The sequence below is a fragment of the Pleurodeles waltl genome, chromosome 11 (assembly GCF_031143425.1).
Source record: "Pleurodeles waltl isolate 20211129_DDA chromosome 11, aPleWal1.hap1.20221129, whole genome shotgun sequence".
Classification (NCBI taxonomy): domain Eukaryota; kingdom Metazoa; phylum Chordata; class Amphibia; order Caudata; family Salamandridae; genus Pleurodeles; species Pleurodeles waltl.
This window is the reverse complement of record NC_090450.1, coordinates 985,585,221-985,600,541: the sequence shown is the minus strand read 5'-3', so window position 1 is coordinate 985,600,541 and position 15,321 is coordinate 985,585,221. Positions and strand designations below refer to the sequence as shown.

The following is a 15,321-nucleotide window of genomic DNA, read 5'->3' as shown; positions in this document are numbered from 1 at the left end:
GCCCAGAACCCATTCACAGAGAGGAGAGGTGCTGACCTGCTCACAGAGATGTCAGGCCTAGAATCCACCAAGCCAAGCCCAGAACCCATTCACATAGAGGACATACCCTGAACCTGCTTAGAGAGAGACCAAGCCTGGCCCTGAACCCATTCACACAGAGGAGAGGTGCTGATCTGCTCACAAATAGATGCCAGGCCCAGAACTCATTCACACAGAGGAGAGATGCTGACCTGCTCACAGAGAGATGTCAGGCCCAGAACCCATTCACACAGAGGAGATGCTGACCTGCTCACAGAGAGATGCCAGGCCCAGAACCCACTCACACAGAGGAGAGATGCTGATCTGCTTACAGAGAGATGTCAGGCCCAGAACCCACTCACACAGAGGAGAGATGCTGACCTGCTCACAGAGAGAAGTCAGGCCCAGAACCCACTCACACAGAGGAGAGATGCTGATCTGCTCACAGAGAGATATCAGGCCCAGAACCCACTCACACAGAGGAGGGATGCTGACCTGCTCACAGAGAGATGTCAGGCCCAGAACCCACTCACACAGAGGAGAGATGCTGACCTGCTCACAAATAGATGTCAGGCCCAGAGCCCATTCACACAGAGGAGAGATGCTGATCTGCTCACAGAGAGATGTCAGGCCCAGAACCCATTCACACAGAGGAGATGCTGACCTGCTCACAGAGAGATGTCAGGCCCAGAACCCACTCACACAGAGGAGAGATGCTGATCTGCTCACAGAGAGATGTCAGGCCCAGAACCCATTCACACAGAGGAGATGCTGACCTGCTCACAGAGAGATGTCAGGCCCAGAACCCACTCACACAGAGGAGAGATGCTGACCTGCTCATAGAGAGAGGTCAGGCCCAGAACCCACTCACACAGAGGAGAGATGCTGATCTGCTCACAGAGAGAAGTCAGGCCCAGAACCAACTCACACAGAGGAGAGATGCTGACCTGCTCACAGAGAGAGGTCAGGCCGAGAACCCACTCACACAGAGGAGAGATGCTGATCTGCTCACAGAGAGATGTCAGGCCCAGAACCCATTCACACAGAGGAGAGATGCTGACCTGCTCACAGAGAGATGTCAGGCCCAGAACCCATTCACACAGAGGAGAGATGCTGACCTGCTCACAGAGAGATGTCAGGCCCAGAACCCACTCACACAGAGGAGAGATGCTGACCTGCTCACAAATAGATGTCAGGCCCAGAACCCACTCACACAGAGGAGAGGTGCTGATCTGCTCACAGAGAGATGTCAGGCCCTGTAACCCATTCACACAGAGAAGAGATGCTGACCTGCTCACAGAGAGATGTCAGGCCCTGTAACCCATTCACACAGAGAAGAGATGCTGACCTGCTCACAGAGAGATGTCAGGCCCTGTAACCCATTCACACAGAGGAGAGATGCTGATCTGCTCACAGACAGATGTCAGGCCTAGAATCCACCAAGCCAAGCCCTGAACCCATTCACATAGAGGACATACCCTGAACCTGCTTAGAGAGAGACCAAGCCTGGCCCTGAACCCATTCACACAGAGGAGAGATGCTGATCTGCCCACAGAGACATTGGTCAGGTCTAGAATTTATTCACATCGAAGAAAAACCCTGAATCCGCTTAGAGAGAGATTGAGTCAGGCCCAGAGTCTGTTTATGTGGAATAAACCCAATGAACCTACTCACAATGAGACCAAGAGACCCTAAACCTGTTCACAGAGAGACTGAGTCAGACCTAGAACCCTTTCACATATAGGAGACGCCCTGAACCCACTCACAGCCAGACAGAGTCAGACCTAGAACTCATTCACATAGAGGAGTCCCCCTGAACCCATTCGCAGACAGACCGAGTCAGGCCCAGGATCTATTCAGACAGAGGAGAGACCCTGAACCTGCTCACGGAGGAGCCACCCTGGCCCACTCGCAGACAGACCGAGTCAGGCCCAGGACCTATTCACAAAGAGGAGAGACCCTGAACCTGCTCACGGAGGAGCCACCCTGACCCACTCGCAGACAGACCGAGTCAGGCCCAGGACCTATTCACACAGAGGAGAGACCCTGAACCTGCTCACAGAGGAGCCACCCTGACCCACTCACAGACCGACCAAGTCAGGCCCAGGACCTATTCACACAGAGGAGAGACCCTGAACCTGCTCACAGAGGAGCCACCCTGACCCACTCGCAGACTGACCGACCGACCGAGCCAGGCCCAGGACCTATTCACACAGAGGAGAGACCCTGAACCTGCTCACGGAGGAGCCACCCTGACCCACTCACAGACCGACCAAGTCAGGCCCAGGACCTATTCACACAGAGAAGAGACCCTGAACCTGCTCACGGAGGAGCCACCCTGAACCCACTCGCAGACTGACCGACCGAGTCAGGCCCAGGACCTATTCACACAGAGGAGAGACCCTGAACCTGCTCACGGAGGAGCCACCCTGACCCACTCGCAGACCGACCGAGTCAGGCCCAGGACCTATTCACACAGAGGAGAGACTCTGATCCTGCTCACGGAGGAGCCACCCTGACCCACTCGCAGACAGACTGACCGAGTCAGGCCCAGGACCTATTCATACAGAAGAGAGACCCTGAACCTGCTCACAGAGGAGCCACCCTGACCCACTCGCAGACCGACCGAGTCAGGCCCAGGACCTATTCACACAGAGGAGAGACCCTGAACCTGCTCACGGAGGAGCTACCCTGACCCACTCGCAGACAGACCGAGTCAGGCTCAGGACCTATTCACACAGAGGAGAGATCCTGAACCTGCTCACGGAGGAGCCACCCTGAACCCACTCGCAGACTGACCGACCGAGCCAGGCCCAGGACCTATTCACACAGAGGAGAGACCCTGAACCTGCTCACGGAGGAGCTACCCTGACCCACTCGCAGACAGACCGAGTCAGGCTCAGGACCTATTCACACAGAGGAGAGACCCTGAACCTGCTCACGGAGGAGCCACCCTGAACCCACTCGCAGACTGACCGACCGAGCCAGGCCCAGGACCTATTCACACAGAAGAGAGACCCTGAACCTGCTCACAGAGGAGCCACCCTGACCCACTCGCAGACAGACCGACCGACCGACCGAGTCAGGCCCAGGACCTATTCACATAGAGGAGAGACCCTGAACCTGATCACGGAGGAGCCACCCTGACCCACTCGCAGACCGACCGAGTCAGGCCCAGGACCTATTCACACAGAGGAGAGACTCTGAACCTGCTCACGGAGGAGCCACCCTGACCCACTCGCAGACAGACCGACCGAGTCAGGCCCAGGACCTATTCACACAGAAGAGAGACCCTGAACCTGCTCACAGAGGAGCCACCCTGACCCACTCGCAGACCGACCGAGTCAGGCTCAGGACCTATTCACACAGAGGAGAGACCCTGAAACTGCTCACGGAGGAGCTACCCTGACCCACTCGCAGACAGACCGACCGAGTCAGGCCCAGGACCTATTCACACAGAAGAGAGACCCTGAACCTGCTCACAGAGGAGCCACCCTGACCCACTCGCAGACAGACCGACCGAGTCAGGCCCAGGACCTATTCACACAGAGGAGAGACCCTGAACCTGCTCACGGAGGAGCCACCCTGACCCACTCGCAGACAGACCGATCAAGTCCGGCCCAGGACCTATTCACACAGAGGAGAGACCGTGAACCTGCTCACAGAGGAGCCACCCTGAACCCACCCGCAGACAGACCGAGTCCGGCCCAGGACCTATTCACACAGAGGGGAGACCCTGAACCTGCTCACGGAGGAGCCACCCTGAGCCCACCCGCAGACAGACAGAGTCAGGCCCAGGACGTATTCACACAGAGGAGAGACCCTGAACCTGCTCACGGACAGACCCAGGACCTATTCACACAGAAGAGAGACCCTGAACCTGCTCACAGAGGAGCCACCCTGAACCCACTCGCAGACCGACCGAGTCAGGCCCAGGACCTATTCACACATAGGAGAGACCCTGAATCCCCTCACTTAGAGACTGAATCAGACCTAGAACCCCATTCACATAGAGGAGAGCCCCAAAAAACAGAAGCTTTCGAAGACAGAAGTTCTTTTTTCCAACTGGGTTAGAGCCGTCAGTTATAGTATTACCTAAATAAATCCTGCGGCTGCGAGGGGGTGGTCTGATTAAGAACCGACTTAAAATGTCTCAGAGCCTAGAAATGTCAGCTATAGCCCCCATTTGAAGCCTGTTTAGAAAAGGAGGTTTGGAAGACAGAGGCTGGTCTGGCTGTACACACATCCAGCAGGATTAAACTTAAACATGAAGACAGAGCCTCAATTAAACAGACTAAACTCTTTCATAATAGGTGATAGTATCTACTGACAGACTTTGTCAAACAGGAGGAGAAAAGACTTCCATCTCTGATCAGGAAAGGGAATCGAGGAGGAGTAGCCAATGGGAACAGATTTAGTACTTTATTAAGGGTGTTGTACCTGCTTTAGGTTCCCACCATAAATTACCACAGGAGGGCGCTAGTGTGTAAAAAATGGTACCAAAAGTGCTATTGATAGAGAAAAGGTGGCATCTGAATGACAAATTATTCCGTTACCGAGGCTCTGATGCTAAAAGGGAAAGCCCGAATATAAAACAAATAAGTGAAATGGCAAGATACGGAAACACACACAAAAGTACTGAAAGAGATTAAGAAAAGAAGCTAAGTATGATGCCAGCTCAAGCATCTTTGTGGAAAATGGATTTAAGAATTGATAAAAAAAGGTAAACTTTGGAACAGGGTTAGGGCCTAATCACACAAGAATACTCAACACTCAGGACATCTGGCGATAGCCAAAAGCTATATTCCATGCAGCCTAACAAGGACAAGTCAACAATACCTGATTGTAATCCCTCACCAAGATACTTCCTTTCTGGACTAGATCAGCAGTAAACGTAAACTTTGCACTTGTATAGCGCACTACTCACCGTTAGGGTCTCAAGACGCTGTACGCATACCGCTGTGGAACCCCTCCTGGCTTTTCCCTGTGAGGCACCCACTCCTGGACAGCCCCAGGGTGAAGCCAGGCATCCAAGCGCTGTAAGGGCCGTTGTGGAGATTAAGCAAGCTATTGCCCAGAGTTACAGAGTGGGACCCATAAATTAGATTAGGCACCGAGGCGAGAATTATCTGGTCCAAGGGAATTGAGCCCAAGACCCGCCGGGCGGGCATTGAACCCTGGTCCCGGGCCAGATCTCTGCTTCAGGGTCTGCCGCTCTAACCATTGTGCCACACTTCTCCACTTAAAACAGCTACCCGCTCCTGTTACACACCGCCACCAGTAGCACACAACACCCACTAACCACAAGAGATCCCTCTGAACCAAGCTTGTGCCAGGAGACCATCAGCTGCCAGTGCACAGGCAGAGGGCGAAAGAGTCAAACACTCAACCAGAGGTGACTGAGGCTGGAAGGCTGCAAACCCCACACAACCATCACCCCCTCTCCATAGGAAGGGCAACCTTGTCCTCGAAACGTCACACCAACACCAAAGACGACTCGGGAGTAATCTTCCGTCAGTAGGAGACCCCGCTGGGTTATCACCAGGTGCAGACCGTAATCTGCATATTGAGGCCAGTAATGGGTCAACGCTGCATTACACAAACTACCCAGTAAGAGAACATTCCAGCAAATAACATAACACAGAAACGCTTGTCACCGTAAACTGACCGGGACAGTGGTTGTTGGGTAGGAGAGCTGGAATGACCCAAACTGACCAAGCGAAGATGTTGCCATAGAGAACGGAGTGGGCAGAGCCCCCCTTCATGCCACTTGTAGCGGGTCTCACTGCGCATGCGCTACAAGGCCTCTTGCTGTGTGTTTATACAATCCAGCAGAGATTGCATTTGTAAGTCTTCAACGACAGCTATGTACTGTGCTAAAGACGCCGGGGAAACCATGCTCAGCAGAAGACCGGTCATAGCAGATCAAGGCTGTAACTTAAACATGAGTGTCCAAGGCTGTTACTGAAAGGGAGTAACGTCTCTGTGTTGTAACCGATAAGGGGGTGCATTCGGCTTTAGTAAGGAAAGCTTGACAACTGGGTTGTAGAAAGACACACTCCAAGGTACTCTGGGGCTGATTGGCAAATGGAACTGTCAATCAGCGTGAGAACCTACATCACAATGACCATCACCGGCAGTCAGTCCATGCCGCCTGGAGATGGAGACATTTGAATACCGCAGTAATTGTTAACAACTGTGCAGGTGCAGAGTAATAATTACGTGGCACTTGGAAGGGTCACATTTAGTAGCTGAGACAGATAATGTCAACAGTCGACTGATGCCCTTACGAGCGCCCCTGCAACTCTCTATGCGCTCCATGTAGGTAGTCACACACCTGAGGAGCCCGGGGATAGGACCCGGATGGAGCTACGGCCGTGTTTGTCCGACCACAAACATCTTTCAGTCCCATCTGACACCCAAGGGCTTTACTCCAATGGTGTTTCTACACCGTCAAGTTGCACAAATTGTACTTATCCCTGTCGCTTTTTATGACGATCTAGATCTCTTCCGACCACAAAAAAACCTGAGGTGTTGCCGAATTAAGGCTCTGAGAGTTGTTGTCCATCTAGTGATGGACTTCTCCAAAAGCCTCCTTCAAAGTGCTCGAGTCCAGCGCAGGATTTCCAGGCAGTGGAATAACGACCCGAGTGCCTTGTAGATGTGGAATTTCACCTTCTACGCACAAAGGAGCTCATGGAAATGCTGAACATAAATATTGAGTAACAGAGGGGGGAGACTGGAACCCAGAGTTAAACTGGACATGGTTAGGCAAGGGGTGATGGTCACCCCCACCCATCAAACTGCTCTCAACCTGACAGTCCGACAAGAAAGAGGACGCTTTGTTGCAAGTGCTGACCACCTGCTGTGCAGCACGCGGACAAGGATGTCCAAAGCTGCAGACAACCCCAGAAACATTAGAAGGGTGAGGTCCCTTGATCTAGAACACTCAGCAGGCAGTACTGAACACTGAAGGGCAGATTCTGTTCCCATACCAGGTCAAAATCCGCACTGCAAATCTCCAAGTTTTACTCCACTGCAGCAGATGTTTTCTTTCTGCTAGTACACAGCAGCCTTGCATTTTGCTGGTATACTGCAGTGGGTATTGCTTTCAGTTACTATGCTGCAGCACTAAGTGCTTCCAGCATGTATGTTGCAAAAGGTCTTGCTTTCCCTTCCATTAGTGCACTACAGAAGGTCTTGCTTTATGCTAGTACGCTGCAGCATGTGTTGCTTTCTGCTAGTACGCTGCAGTGGTTCTTGCTTTCTGCTGGTACGCTGCAGCATGTGTTGCTTTCTGCTAGTACGCTGCTGTGGTTCTTGCTTTCCCCTGGTACGCTGAAGCATGTTCTGCATTCTGCTAGTACGCTGCAGTGTTTCTTGCTTTTTCCTCACACGCTGCAGCATGTGTTGCTTTCTGCTAGTACGCTGCAGTGGTTCTTGCTTTCCCCTGGTACGCTGCAGCATGTGTTGCTTTCTGCTAGTACGCTGCAGTGGTTCTTGCTTTCTCCTGGTACGCTGAAGCATGTTTTGCATTCTGCTAGTACGCTGCAGTGGTTCTTGCTTTCTCCTGGTATGCTGAAGCATGTTTTGCATTCTGCTAGTACGCTGCAGTGGTTCTTGCTTTCCCCTGGTACGCTGCAGCATGTGTTGCTTTCTGCTAGTACGCTGCAGTGGTTCTTGCTTTCTCCTGGTACGCTGAAGCATGTTTTGCATTCTGCTAGTACGCTGCAGTGGTTCTTGCTTTCTCCTGGTATGCTGAAGCATGTTTTGCATTCTGCTAGTACGCTGCAGTGGTTCTTGCTTTCTCCTGGTATGCTGAAGCATGTTTTGCATTCTGCTAGTACGCTGCAGTGGTTCTTGCTTTCCCCTGGTACGCTGCAGCATGTGTTGCTTTCTGCTAGTACGCTGCAGTGGTTCTTGCTTTCTCCTGGTACGCTGAAGCATGTTTTGCATTCTGCTAGTACGCTGCAGTGGTTCTTGCTTTCTCCTGGTATGCTGAAGCATGTTTTGCATTCTGCTAGTACGCTGCAGTGGTTCTTGCTTTCCCCTAGTACGCTGCAGCATGTGTTGCTTTCTGCTAGTACGCTGCAGTGGTTCTTGCTTTCTCCTGGTATGCTGAAGCATGTTTTGCATTCTGCTAGTACACTGCAGTGGTTCTTGCTTTCCCCTAGTACGCTGCAGCATGTGTTGCTTTCTGCTAGTACGATGCAGTGGTTCTTGCTTTCTCCTGGTACGCTGAAGCATGTTTTGCATTCTGCTAGTACGCTGCAGTAGTTCTTGCTTTCTCCTCACACGCTGCAGCAGGTGTTGCTTTCTCCTAGTAGGCTGCAGTAGTTCTTGCTTTCTCCTCACACGCTGCAGCATGTTTTGCTTTCTGCTAGTATGTTGCAGTGGTTCTTGCTTTCTCCTCGTACACTGCTGCATTTTTGCTTTCTGCTAGTACGCAGCAGTGGTTCTTGCTTTCTGCTGGCACGCTGCAGCATTTTTGCTTTCTGCTAATACGCTGCAGTGGTTCTTGCTTTCTGCTGGTACGCTGCAGCAGGTGTTGCTTTCTCCTAGTACGCTGCAGTGGTTCTTGCTTTCTCTTCACACGCTGCAGCATGTTTTGCTTTCTGCTAGTACGCTGCAGTGGTTCTTGCTCTCTCTTCGAACACTGCAGCATTTTTGCTTTCTGCTAGTACGTGGCAGTGGTTCTTGCTTTCTGCTGGTACGCTGAAGCATGTTTTGCTTTCTGCTAGTACGCTGCAGTGGTTCTTGCTTTCTCCTCGTACACTGCAGCATTTTTGCTTTCTGCTAGTACGCTGCAGTGGTTCTTGCTTTCTCCTCACGCTGCAGCATGTTTTGATTTCTGCTAGTACGCGGCAGTGGTTCTTGCTTTCTGCTGGTACGCTGCAGCAGGTGTTGCTTTCAATGAATACGCTGTAGTACATTTTCTCCCCAGTGTATTTCAGCTTATTTTGCTTTCTCCTTGAACGCTCAAATCGTACTTGATTTCTGCCAGTCACTGCCTTTCTATTAATATATCACAGTTCAACTTACTTTCAATTAATAGACTGCATTAAGGTTTGCTGTTAGCTAGTTTGCCACCGAGACTAGGCTGCAATGAGTTTCGCTTTCTGTTAGTACGCTGCAGTGCACACCAGGTTGTGGCGGGTCAGGCTATGTTTTAGCTCATCTCGCTTCAGCCGGCACAGACTCACCTGGACTTACTGATGGTCACCAGCTTCTCTACGCCCTGGGTCTGGATCAAGGACCGGGCATTTTCTGAGCTGTCGGTGACGATCTCGTGAATGGTGTTCAGCACCGCCACGACGGTGTCCTCCTCCAGGTTCTTGGCAGGCCTCTGCTGCCCACCTGGCAAGTTCCTCACCAGCTCATCCATGGCGTAGCTCCCTGGAATACAGAGATGTAGTTATTGAAACTTTTCTAAGCCGCCAAAACCAACTGTGGTTCGAACACGACCTAGAGGAGAGAACACAGAGAGTTTTCACTGCTTGTGATACCTACTATGGCAGGTTTCATTTGTGAAAGAAACCCCTGGGTTTAGTGATCGGGGAGGGGTGGAGGGGAGCGGGTCAGGCCAGCACCAGGAGGCTCGGGCATAGAAAGGATAGGGTACAGAAAGACTAAGGCGCAGAAAGGCTAGGGCACTGGGAGGTCTGGGCATAGAAAGGCCAGGGCACTGGGAGACCCGGGCACAGAAAGGCTAGGGCACAGGAAGACGTGGGCACAGGAAGGCTAGGGCACTGGGTGACCCAGGCAGAGGAAGGCTAGGGCACTGGGACACCTGGGCACAGAAAGGCTAGGGCACAGAGAGACCCGTTTAGAGAAAGCCTAGGGCACAGGGAGATCTGGGCACAGGAAGATCCGGGCACAGGGAGACCCAGGCACGGAAAGACTCGGGCACAAAGACTCGGGCACTGGGAGGCTAGGGCACTGGGAGGCTCGGGTACAGAAAGGCTAGGGCACAGAGAGACCCGTTTAGAGAAAGCCTAGGGCACAGGGAGATCTGGGCACGGGAAGATCCGGGCACAGGGAGACCCAGGCACGGAAAGACTCGGGCACAAAGACTCGGGCACTGGGAGGCTAGGGCACTGGGAGGCTCGGGTACAGAAAGGCTAGGGCACTGGGAGACCCGGGCACAGGGAGACTAGGGCACGGAAAGACTAGTGTACAGGAAGGCTCAGGCACAGAATGCTAGGAAACAGGGAGGGGGGTATGCGAGGGCGCTGTGGGTGTTGGGTACAATAAGACTCAGGCACAGGTAGGTTCCCACACAGAGAGACTAGGGCAAAGAGGTTTGGGCACAGGCAGGTTGGGGCACAGTAAGCTTTGGACAAGGGAAGCTTGGGTAGAAACGCACTAGGGCACAAGGATATTAAGGCACAGAAAAGCTGGGGAACTGGGATGGTTGAGCAGGCTAGGGCGCAAGGGTGGCTGCACAGGCTAGGGCACATGGGTGGTTGAGCCGGCTAGGGCACATGGGTGGCTGTGCCGGCTAGGGCACATGGGTGGCTGTGCCGGCTAGGGCACATGGGTGGCTGTGCCGGCTAGGGCACATGGGTGGCTGCAATGGCTAGGGCACATGGGTGGCTGCGAAGGCTAGGGCACATGGGTGGCTGCGAAGGCTAGGGCACATGGGTGGCTGCGAAGGCTAGGGCACAGGGATACTCACAGGAAGGGTAGGGTACATGGGTGGCTGCGCAGACTAGGGCGCACGGGTGGCTGCGCAGGCTAGGGCACACGGGTGGCTGCGCAGGCTAGGGCACACGGGTGGCTGCGCAGGCTAGGGCACACGGGTGGCTGCGCAGGCTAGGGCACACGGGTGGCTGCGCAGGCTAGGGCACACGGGTGGCTGCGCAGGCTATGGCACACGGGTGGCTGCGCAGGCTATGGCACACGGGTGGCTGCGCAGGCTAGGGCACACGGGTGGCTGCGCAGGCTAAGGCACACGGGTGGCTGCGCAGGCTAAGGCACACGGACAGGGACAGCTGAGCAGCAAGGGCACAGGGAGCGCAAGCTAGGGCACAGGGACAGCTGAGCAGACTAGGGAAGACAGGGAGAGCTGCAGTGGCTAGGGCCAGGGGTGTCAGTTCACAGATGGCACTGATGCTCAGTCTTGCAATTGTCCACCTGATGCATCTAATCCACACCTAATAAGTCCTTGTTGCGCCGGTCCATGGAGAGGTTTCTGAGCGCTATGGACACGGCTCGCACCACCTTGTCCGAATCCGACTGGAGGAGTTCTACAAGCACGGGCAGGCCACGCTCCTTCCGCACGGTGGCCCGGATGTAGGTGGCCCACTGATGGAGGGGAAGAAAGTACAGGCATTAACCAGCTGCAAACCTCCCTGGAGCTGTCCTCCTGTGTGAGGGCAGGGCGTGGGGGCACCCCTCTCACCCTTCACCCACAACCGCCCTCAACTCTCATTGTGTGAGGGTGTACCCCAAAGTCCCACCTTCTGCCACCTGCACGAGATGGTTCCAGGAGGTGCCCATCTGCCAACCTCCCTGGACCTGGAAAAGGTGTGATTAGGAACTCATGCCACTCACAGGCCAGCCTCCTGCCCAGCGGAGCCCCCTCACAGTCCACCAGAGTGCTTCAAGCGCCCACCAAAAGCCATCCCACTGCTAGAGTCTCACTCACCACCAGAACCGGTACTGCTGTCACAGACAAACAAATGGGGTCTGCAGCTCAGACCTTCTCTTCCCCAGAGCACCAATCAGAGCCTGTCAGAATTAAACTCAGCATCTGTCAGTGCCCCACTTCTGCTGTCACAGACCAACAAATGGGGTCTGCAGCTCAGACCTTCTCTTCCCCGGGGCACCAATCAGAGCCACACTTCTGCTGTCACAGACCAACAAATGGGGTCTGCATCTCAGACCTGCTCTTCTCCATAGCACCAATCAGAGCCTGCCACAACTAAACTCAGCATCTGTCAGAGCCCCACTTTTGATGTCACAGACCAACAAATGGGGTCTGCAGCTCAGACCTTCTCTTCCCCAGAGCACCAATCAGAGCCTCAATAACTAAACTCAGCATCTGTGAGAGCCTCACTTGCCACACGTCAAAGCCCATCTCATGGGAGCCCGTCTGGGAGCTTTCCGGAGCCCCGGCCTCCACCATCAAGATCCCCCACTCAATGACGACTAGGGCACCACTTGTCGTCAGCCAAACCTTTACTAACCGCCAACCACAGCCATGCTTGTCTCCACAGCCTCACTCACCATCCACCACACGCAAAACAGTCCACCTCAACCCACTCACCAACAGCCACAGCCTTCTCACTGCCTGCCACTGTCTAGAAACTGCCTGCCACAGCAGACTTACTGGCTGTCTCAGCATATTTACTGCCTGCCACATCCTAATGACCACCCATGACCACAGTAAGTCTTCTAAAGCCCACTCAACACCCACCAGAACACTCACCACCTGCCAGAACCCATTAATCACTTGTGTAAGGCCCATCTTCCTGAAACTTCGCCCACCACAGCCCGCTCACTGCCTGCCACAACCCACTCAGCACCCTCCAGTGCCCCTCTTATACACCTCCTTCGAAAAGGCCCACTCACCGTCCACTTGCCCTCTTCCAGATTGAGCGGTGCACTCCTCACTGCCAAATAATGCCCGTCAGAGCACAGACACCACAGCCCGGCCTGGAAAAGCCCACACACTGTCTTAGACAGCCCACTCACCAGAGAACACTCGCAGCTAACTAGAGCCCACTCGTCGCCCGTGACAGCGGTCTCACAGCCCAGCCTGGAAAAAAACACTCCGTCTGACACGGCCCACTCACCACACGCAGCACACTCGCAGCTAACCAGGGCCCACTCGCTGTGCACCAAAGTCCACCGTCTGAGCCCCCTTTGATTCCTTCTTCTCAGAAGCCCCACTCACCATCCACTTGAGCTCAGGTTCTGCAGGGTGACTGCCGCAGCCCACTCACGCCTCCCACGGCCCACTCACCGTCAGCCACAGCCAGTGCTTAATTTGAGCCAGTGGTTTCCAGTGCTCGCCACCGGCACTTAACTGTAAGCACCAGAACCTATGGCAGCTTGAAACACGGGTGCCTGTTTATCTCCTCTTGAGATGAGCACAACAGCAGTTGTTTATAATTCAATACATTGAAAATGACTGATACCCGCTGCTCAATCCATGCTTATAGTTTTGGGGGCCTGGAACAGTCTATATTATCACACTTTTAAGAGTGCAAAGGTTAGTAGCTGTGTCTGTACTGTCATTGGCAGAGGCAATGGGTGGTGAGAGCTGAAGGAGCCTCCTTGTGAGGGCTCCGGCCCTTAATTTTTTTTTTTTTTTTAATAAATGAAGCACTGGCCACAGCCCATCCACTAGAGCCCACTCTCCACCTGTCAGAGCCCCCTTCATCTCTGCCCTCCCAACCCCCGTCCTCCTCACCGTCCAGTTGCCTGCGCTGAGGTTCTGAAGAGCGCCCGCCGCAGCCTCCAAGGTGTTGAAATTCTGGCTCTCGGTCAGGATGGAGAGGTAAAGCCGCACCACCTCTGGCTGATATAGCAACTCGAAGCCTGCAAGAAACAGCGGATCACAGTTAGTAATGACGGAAGCTGTACTTAAACAGTGCAGAATAATCCCCACAGGGTGTCTATGTGCTATGTAAATCTGGCCACACAGCAACCATTACCCAGCAGGCTAAACCTAGAAGCTCCAGGCGACACTGCATGGACTCAGACATGTTAAACCAGCAACTCCAGCAGGTTTCTAAACCCACTGATCTGTCTTACTTTGTGGCAGAAGAGGCTATCCGTAGGACACAAAGGGGGTCATTCAGACCTTGGCGGACGGCGGAGGCGGTAGGGGGTGTCTGAATCATGGAGGATTCAATGGGGCAGCGGTAAACCGGCGGGAGACCGCCGGTTTACCCTTTCTGACCGCGGCTGAACCGCTGCGGTCAGAATGCCCTTGGGAGCACCGCCAGCCTGTTGGCGGTGCTCCCGTGGTCGGTGACCCTGGCGGTCACCGGCCGCCAGGGTCAGAATGACCCCCAGAGTCTACTCCATTCCTATCCACCTCAGAATATCTCCCACTCTATCACAATTCAGAAAGGACCTCAAAACTTGGCTCTTCACCTGATCCCTCTGACCTTCGCTTCTGCCCTCCTCCCCCAAGCGCCTTGAGACCCCAACGGGTGAACAGACGTGCTCTACAAATACATTGATTGATTGATTATCAGGAGAGAAACCAAAATCATTTGTGCTGAGCAAGGACAATAGAGAAAAAACAGAATGTTTAGATATCCCTGTAGAATTTAGAACCTTCCAGAATGCAGATTAACACTGGGGAAGGACAGGCTCCCTAATAAATACCACTAGTGAACCTCAAGGTTGCCAGACGTAGCAGGATGTCGTGGGTGTGGGCAAAGGCTTATTTAAAAATAAAAACCATAAAAAAACAGAGAAAAAACTGAATGAAGTAACATTCTCATCCCAAATTATATGGACCGGGCTAGGGTGCATGCCAAGAAAACTATGTTAAGGCGATTAAGAAAAAAAAAACACATTCAGAATACAAAGTAGTAAGATACAGGCCTTCTGCGGGGATCTTTACAATTTCATTTGAGCGTAAAAAGAATGAAATAAACAGCATTTGCAAATGCCCAAATTACGTTTCCGCACATTAGAATTTGCAACAGAAGCAGTTCCCAAGAGTATCCACCTGATGGCGCCAGAGCTCCTCCAGGAGCACCGTCCTCGACCCTCACGTGTGGAAGGCAAGGTCACGGATACTGCTCAGGGTAACACGGCAGTTTCCATGGCAACTGGAGCATCCTTTCGGCGTCCGCAGAGGTCAACGGACCTCAGGCCCGGGGATCAAACCCTCTCTATGGTACATACACGTTATTTTCCCGTGCGACTCACAGGGATTCCGTTTTGCCTCGTTTATTGCAAAATAGAAACTAAGGTTTGATTCTCTCACCCCCCCCCCCACTGAGAAATCACCCTCCTTACAGCTGCCATCAAGGGTTATCCCACGCTGCCATTAAGGGTTATCCCGCAAGCAATTTCGGCAGTTCTAACGTGTACTGGCCCCCAAACCCAACCGTGCCGGCTCACGACTACCACGAAAGCCTTTGCTTTATGCGGCTGTAATCCTTAAAATACCTCTGGTCACAGCAGTAAATAACTAGATTTCATATCAGGTTCACAAGTTAATGACCACTGAAGGGCACACATGAGAAATGAGATGTAGGTTTGTATACAGTTATTGCATGGATTATAACCGGCGCCACTGGATTTATGCGGCAGAGATGACTAAATTATGAG

At 53.2% G+C, this 15,321-nt stretch overlaps 1 protein-coding gene across 7 annotated transcripts in view; it reads right to left on the bottom strand.

The window, feature by feature from the left end:
* Positions 1-15,321, bottom strand: part of ARVCF (ARVCF delta catenin family member) — a 442,211-nt gene that overhangs the window by 44,317 nt on the left and 382,573 nt on the right. For all 7 annotated transcript variants that reach the window (XM_069215286.1, XM_069215288.1, XM_069215290.1 and 4 more), the window contains 3 exons: positions 13,439-13,566; positions 11,175-11,325; positions 9,222-9,414 (listed from right to left, as the gene is read on the bottom strand). In XM_069215286.1, the coding sequence (XP_069071387.1) occupies positions 9,222-9,414; positions 11,175-11,325; positions 13,439-13,566 (472 nt within the window). The remainder of the gene's footprint in view (positions 1-9,221; positions 9,415-11,174; positions 11,326-13,438; positions 13,567-15,321) is intronic.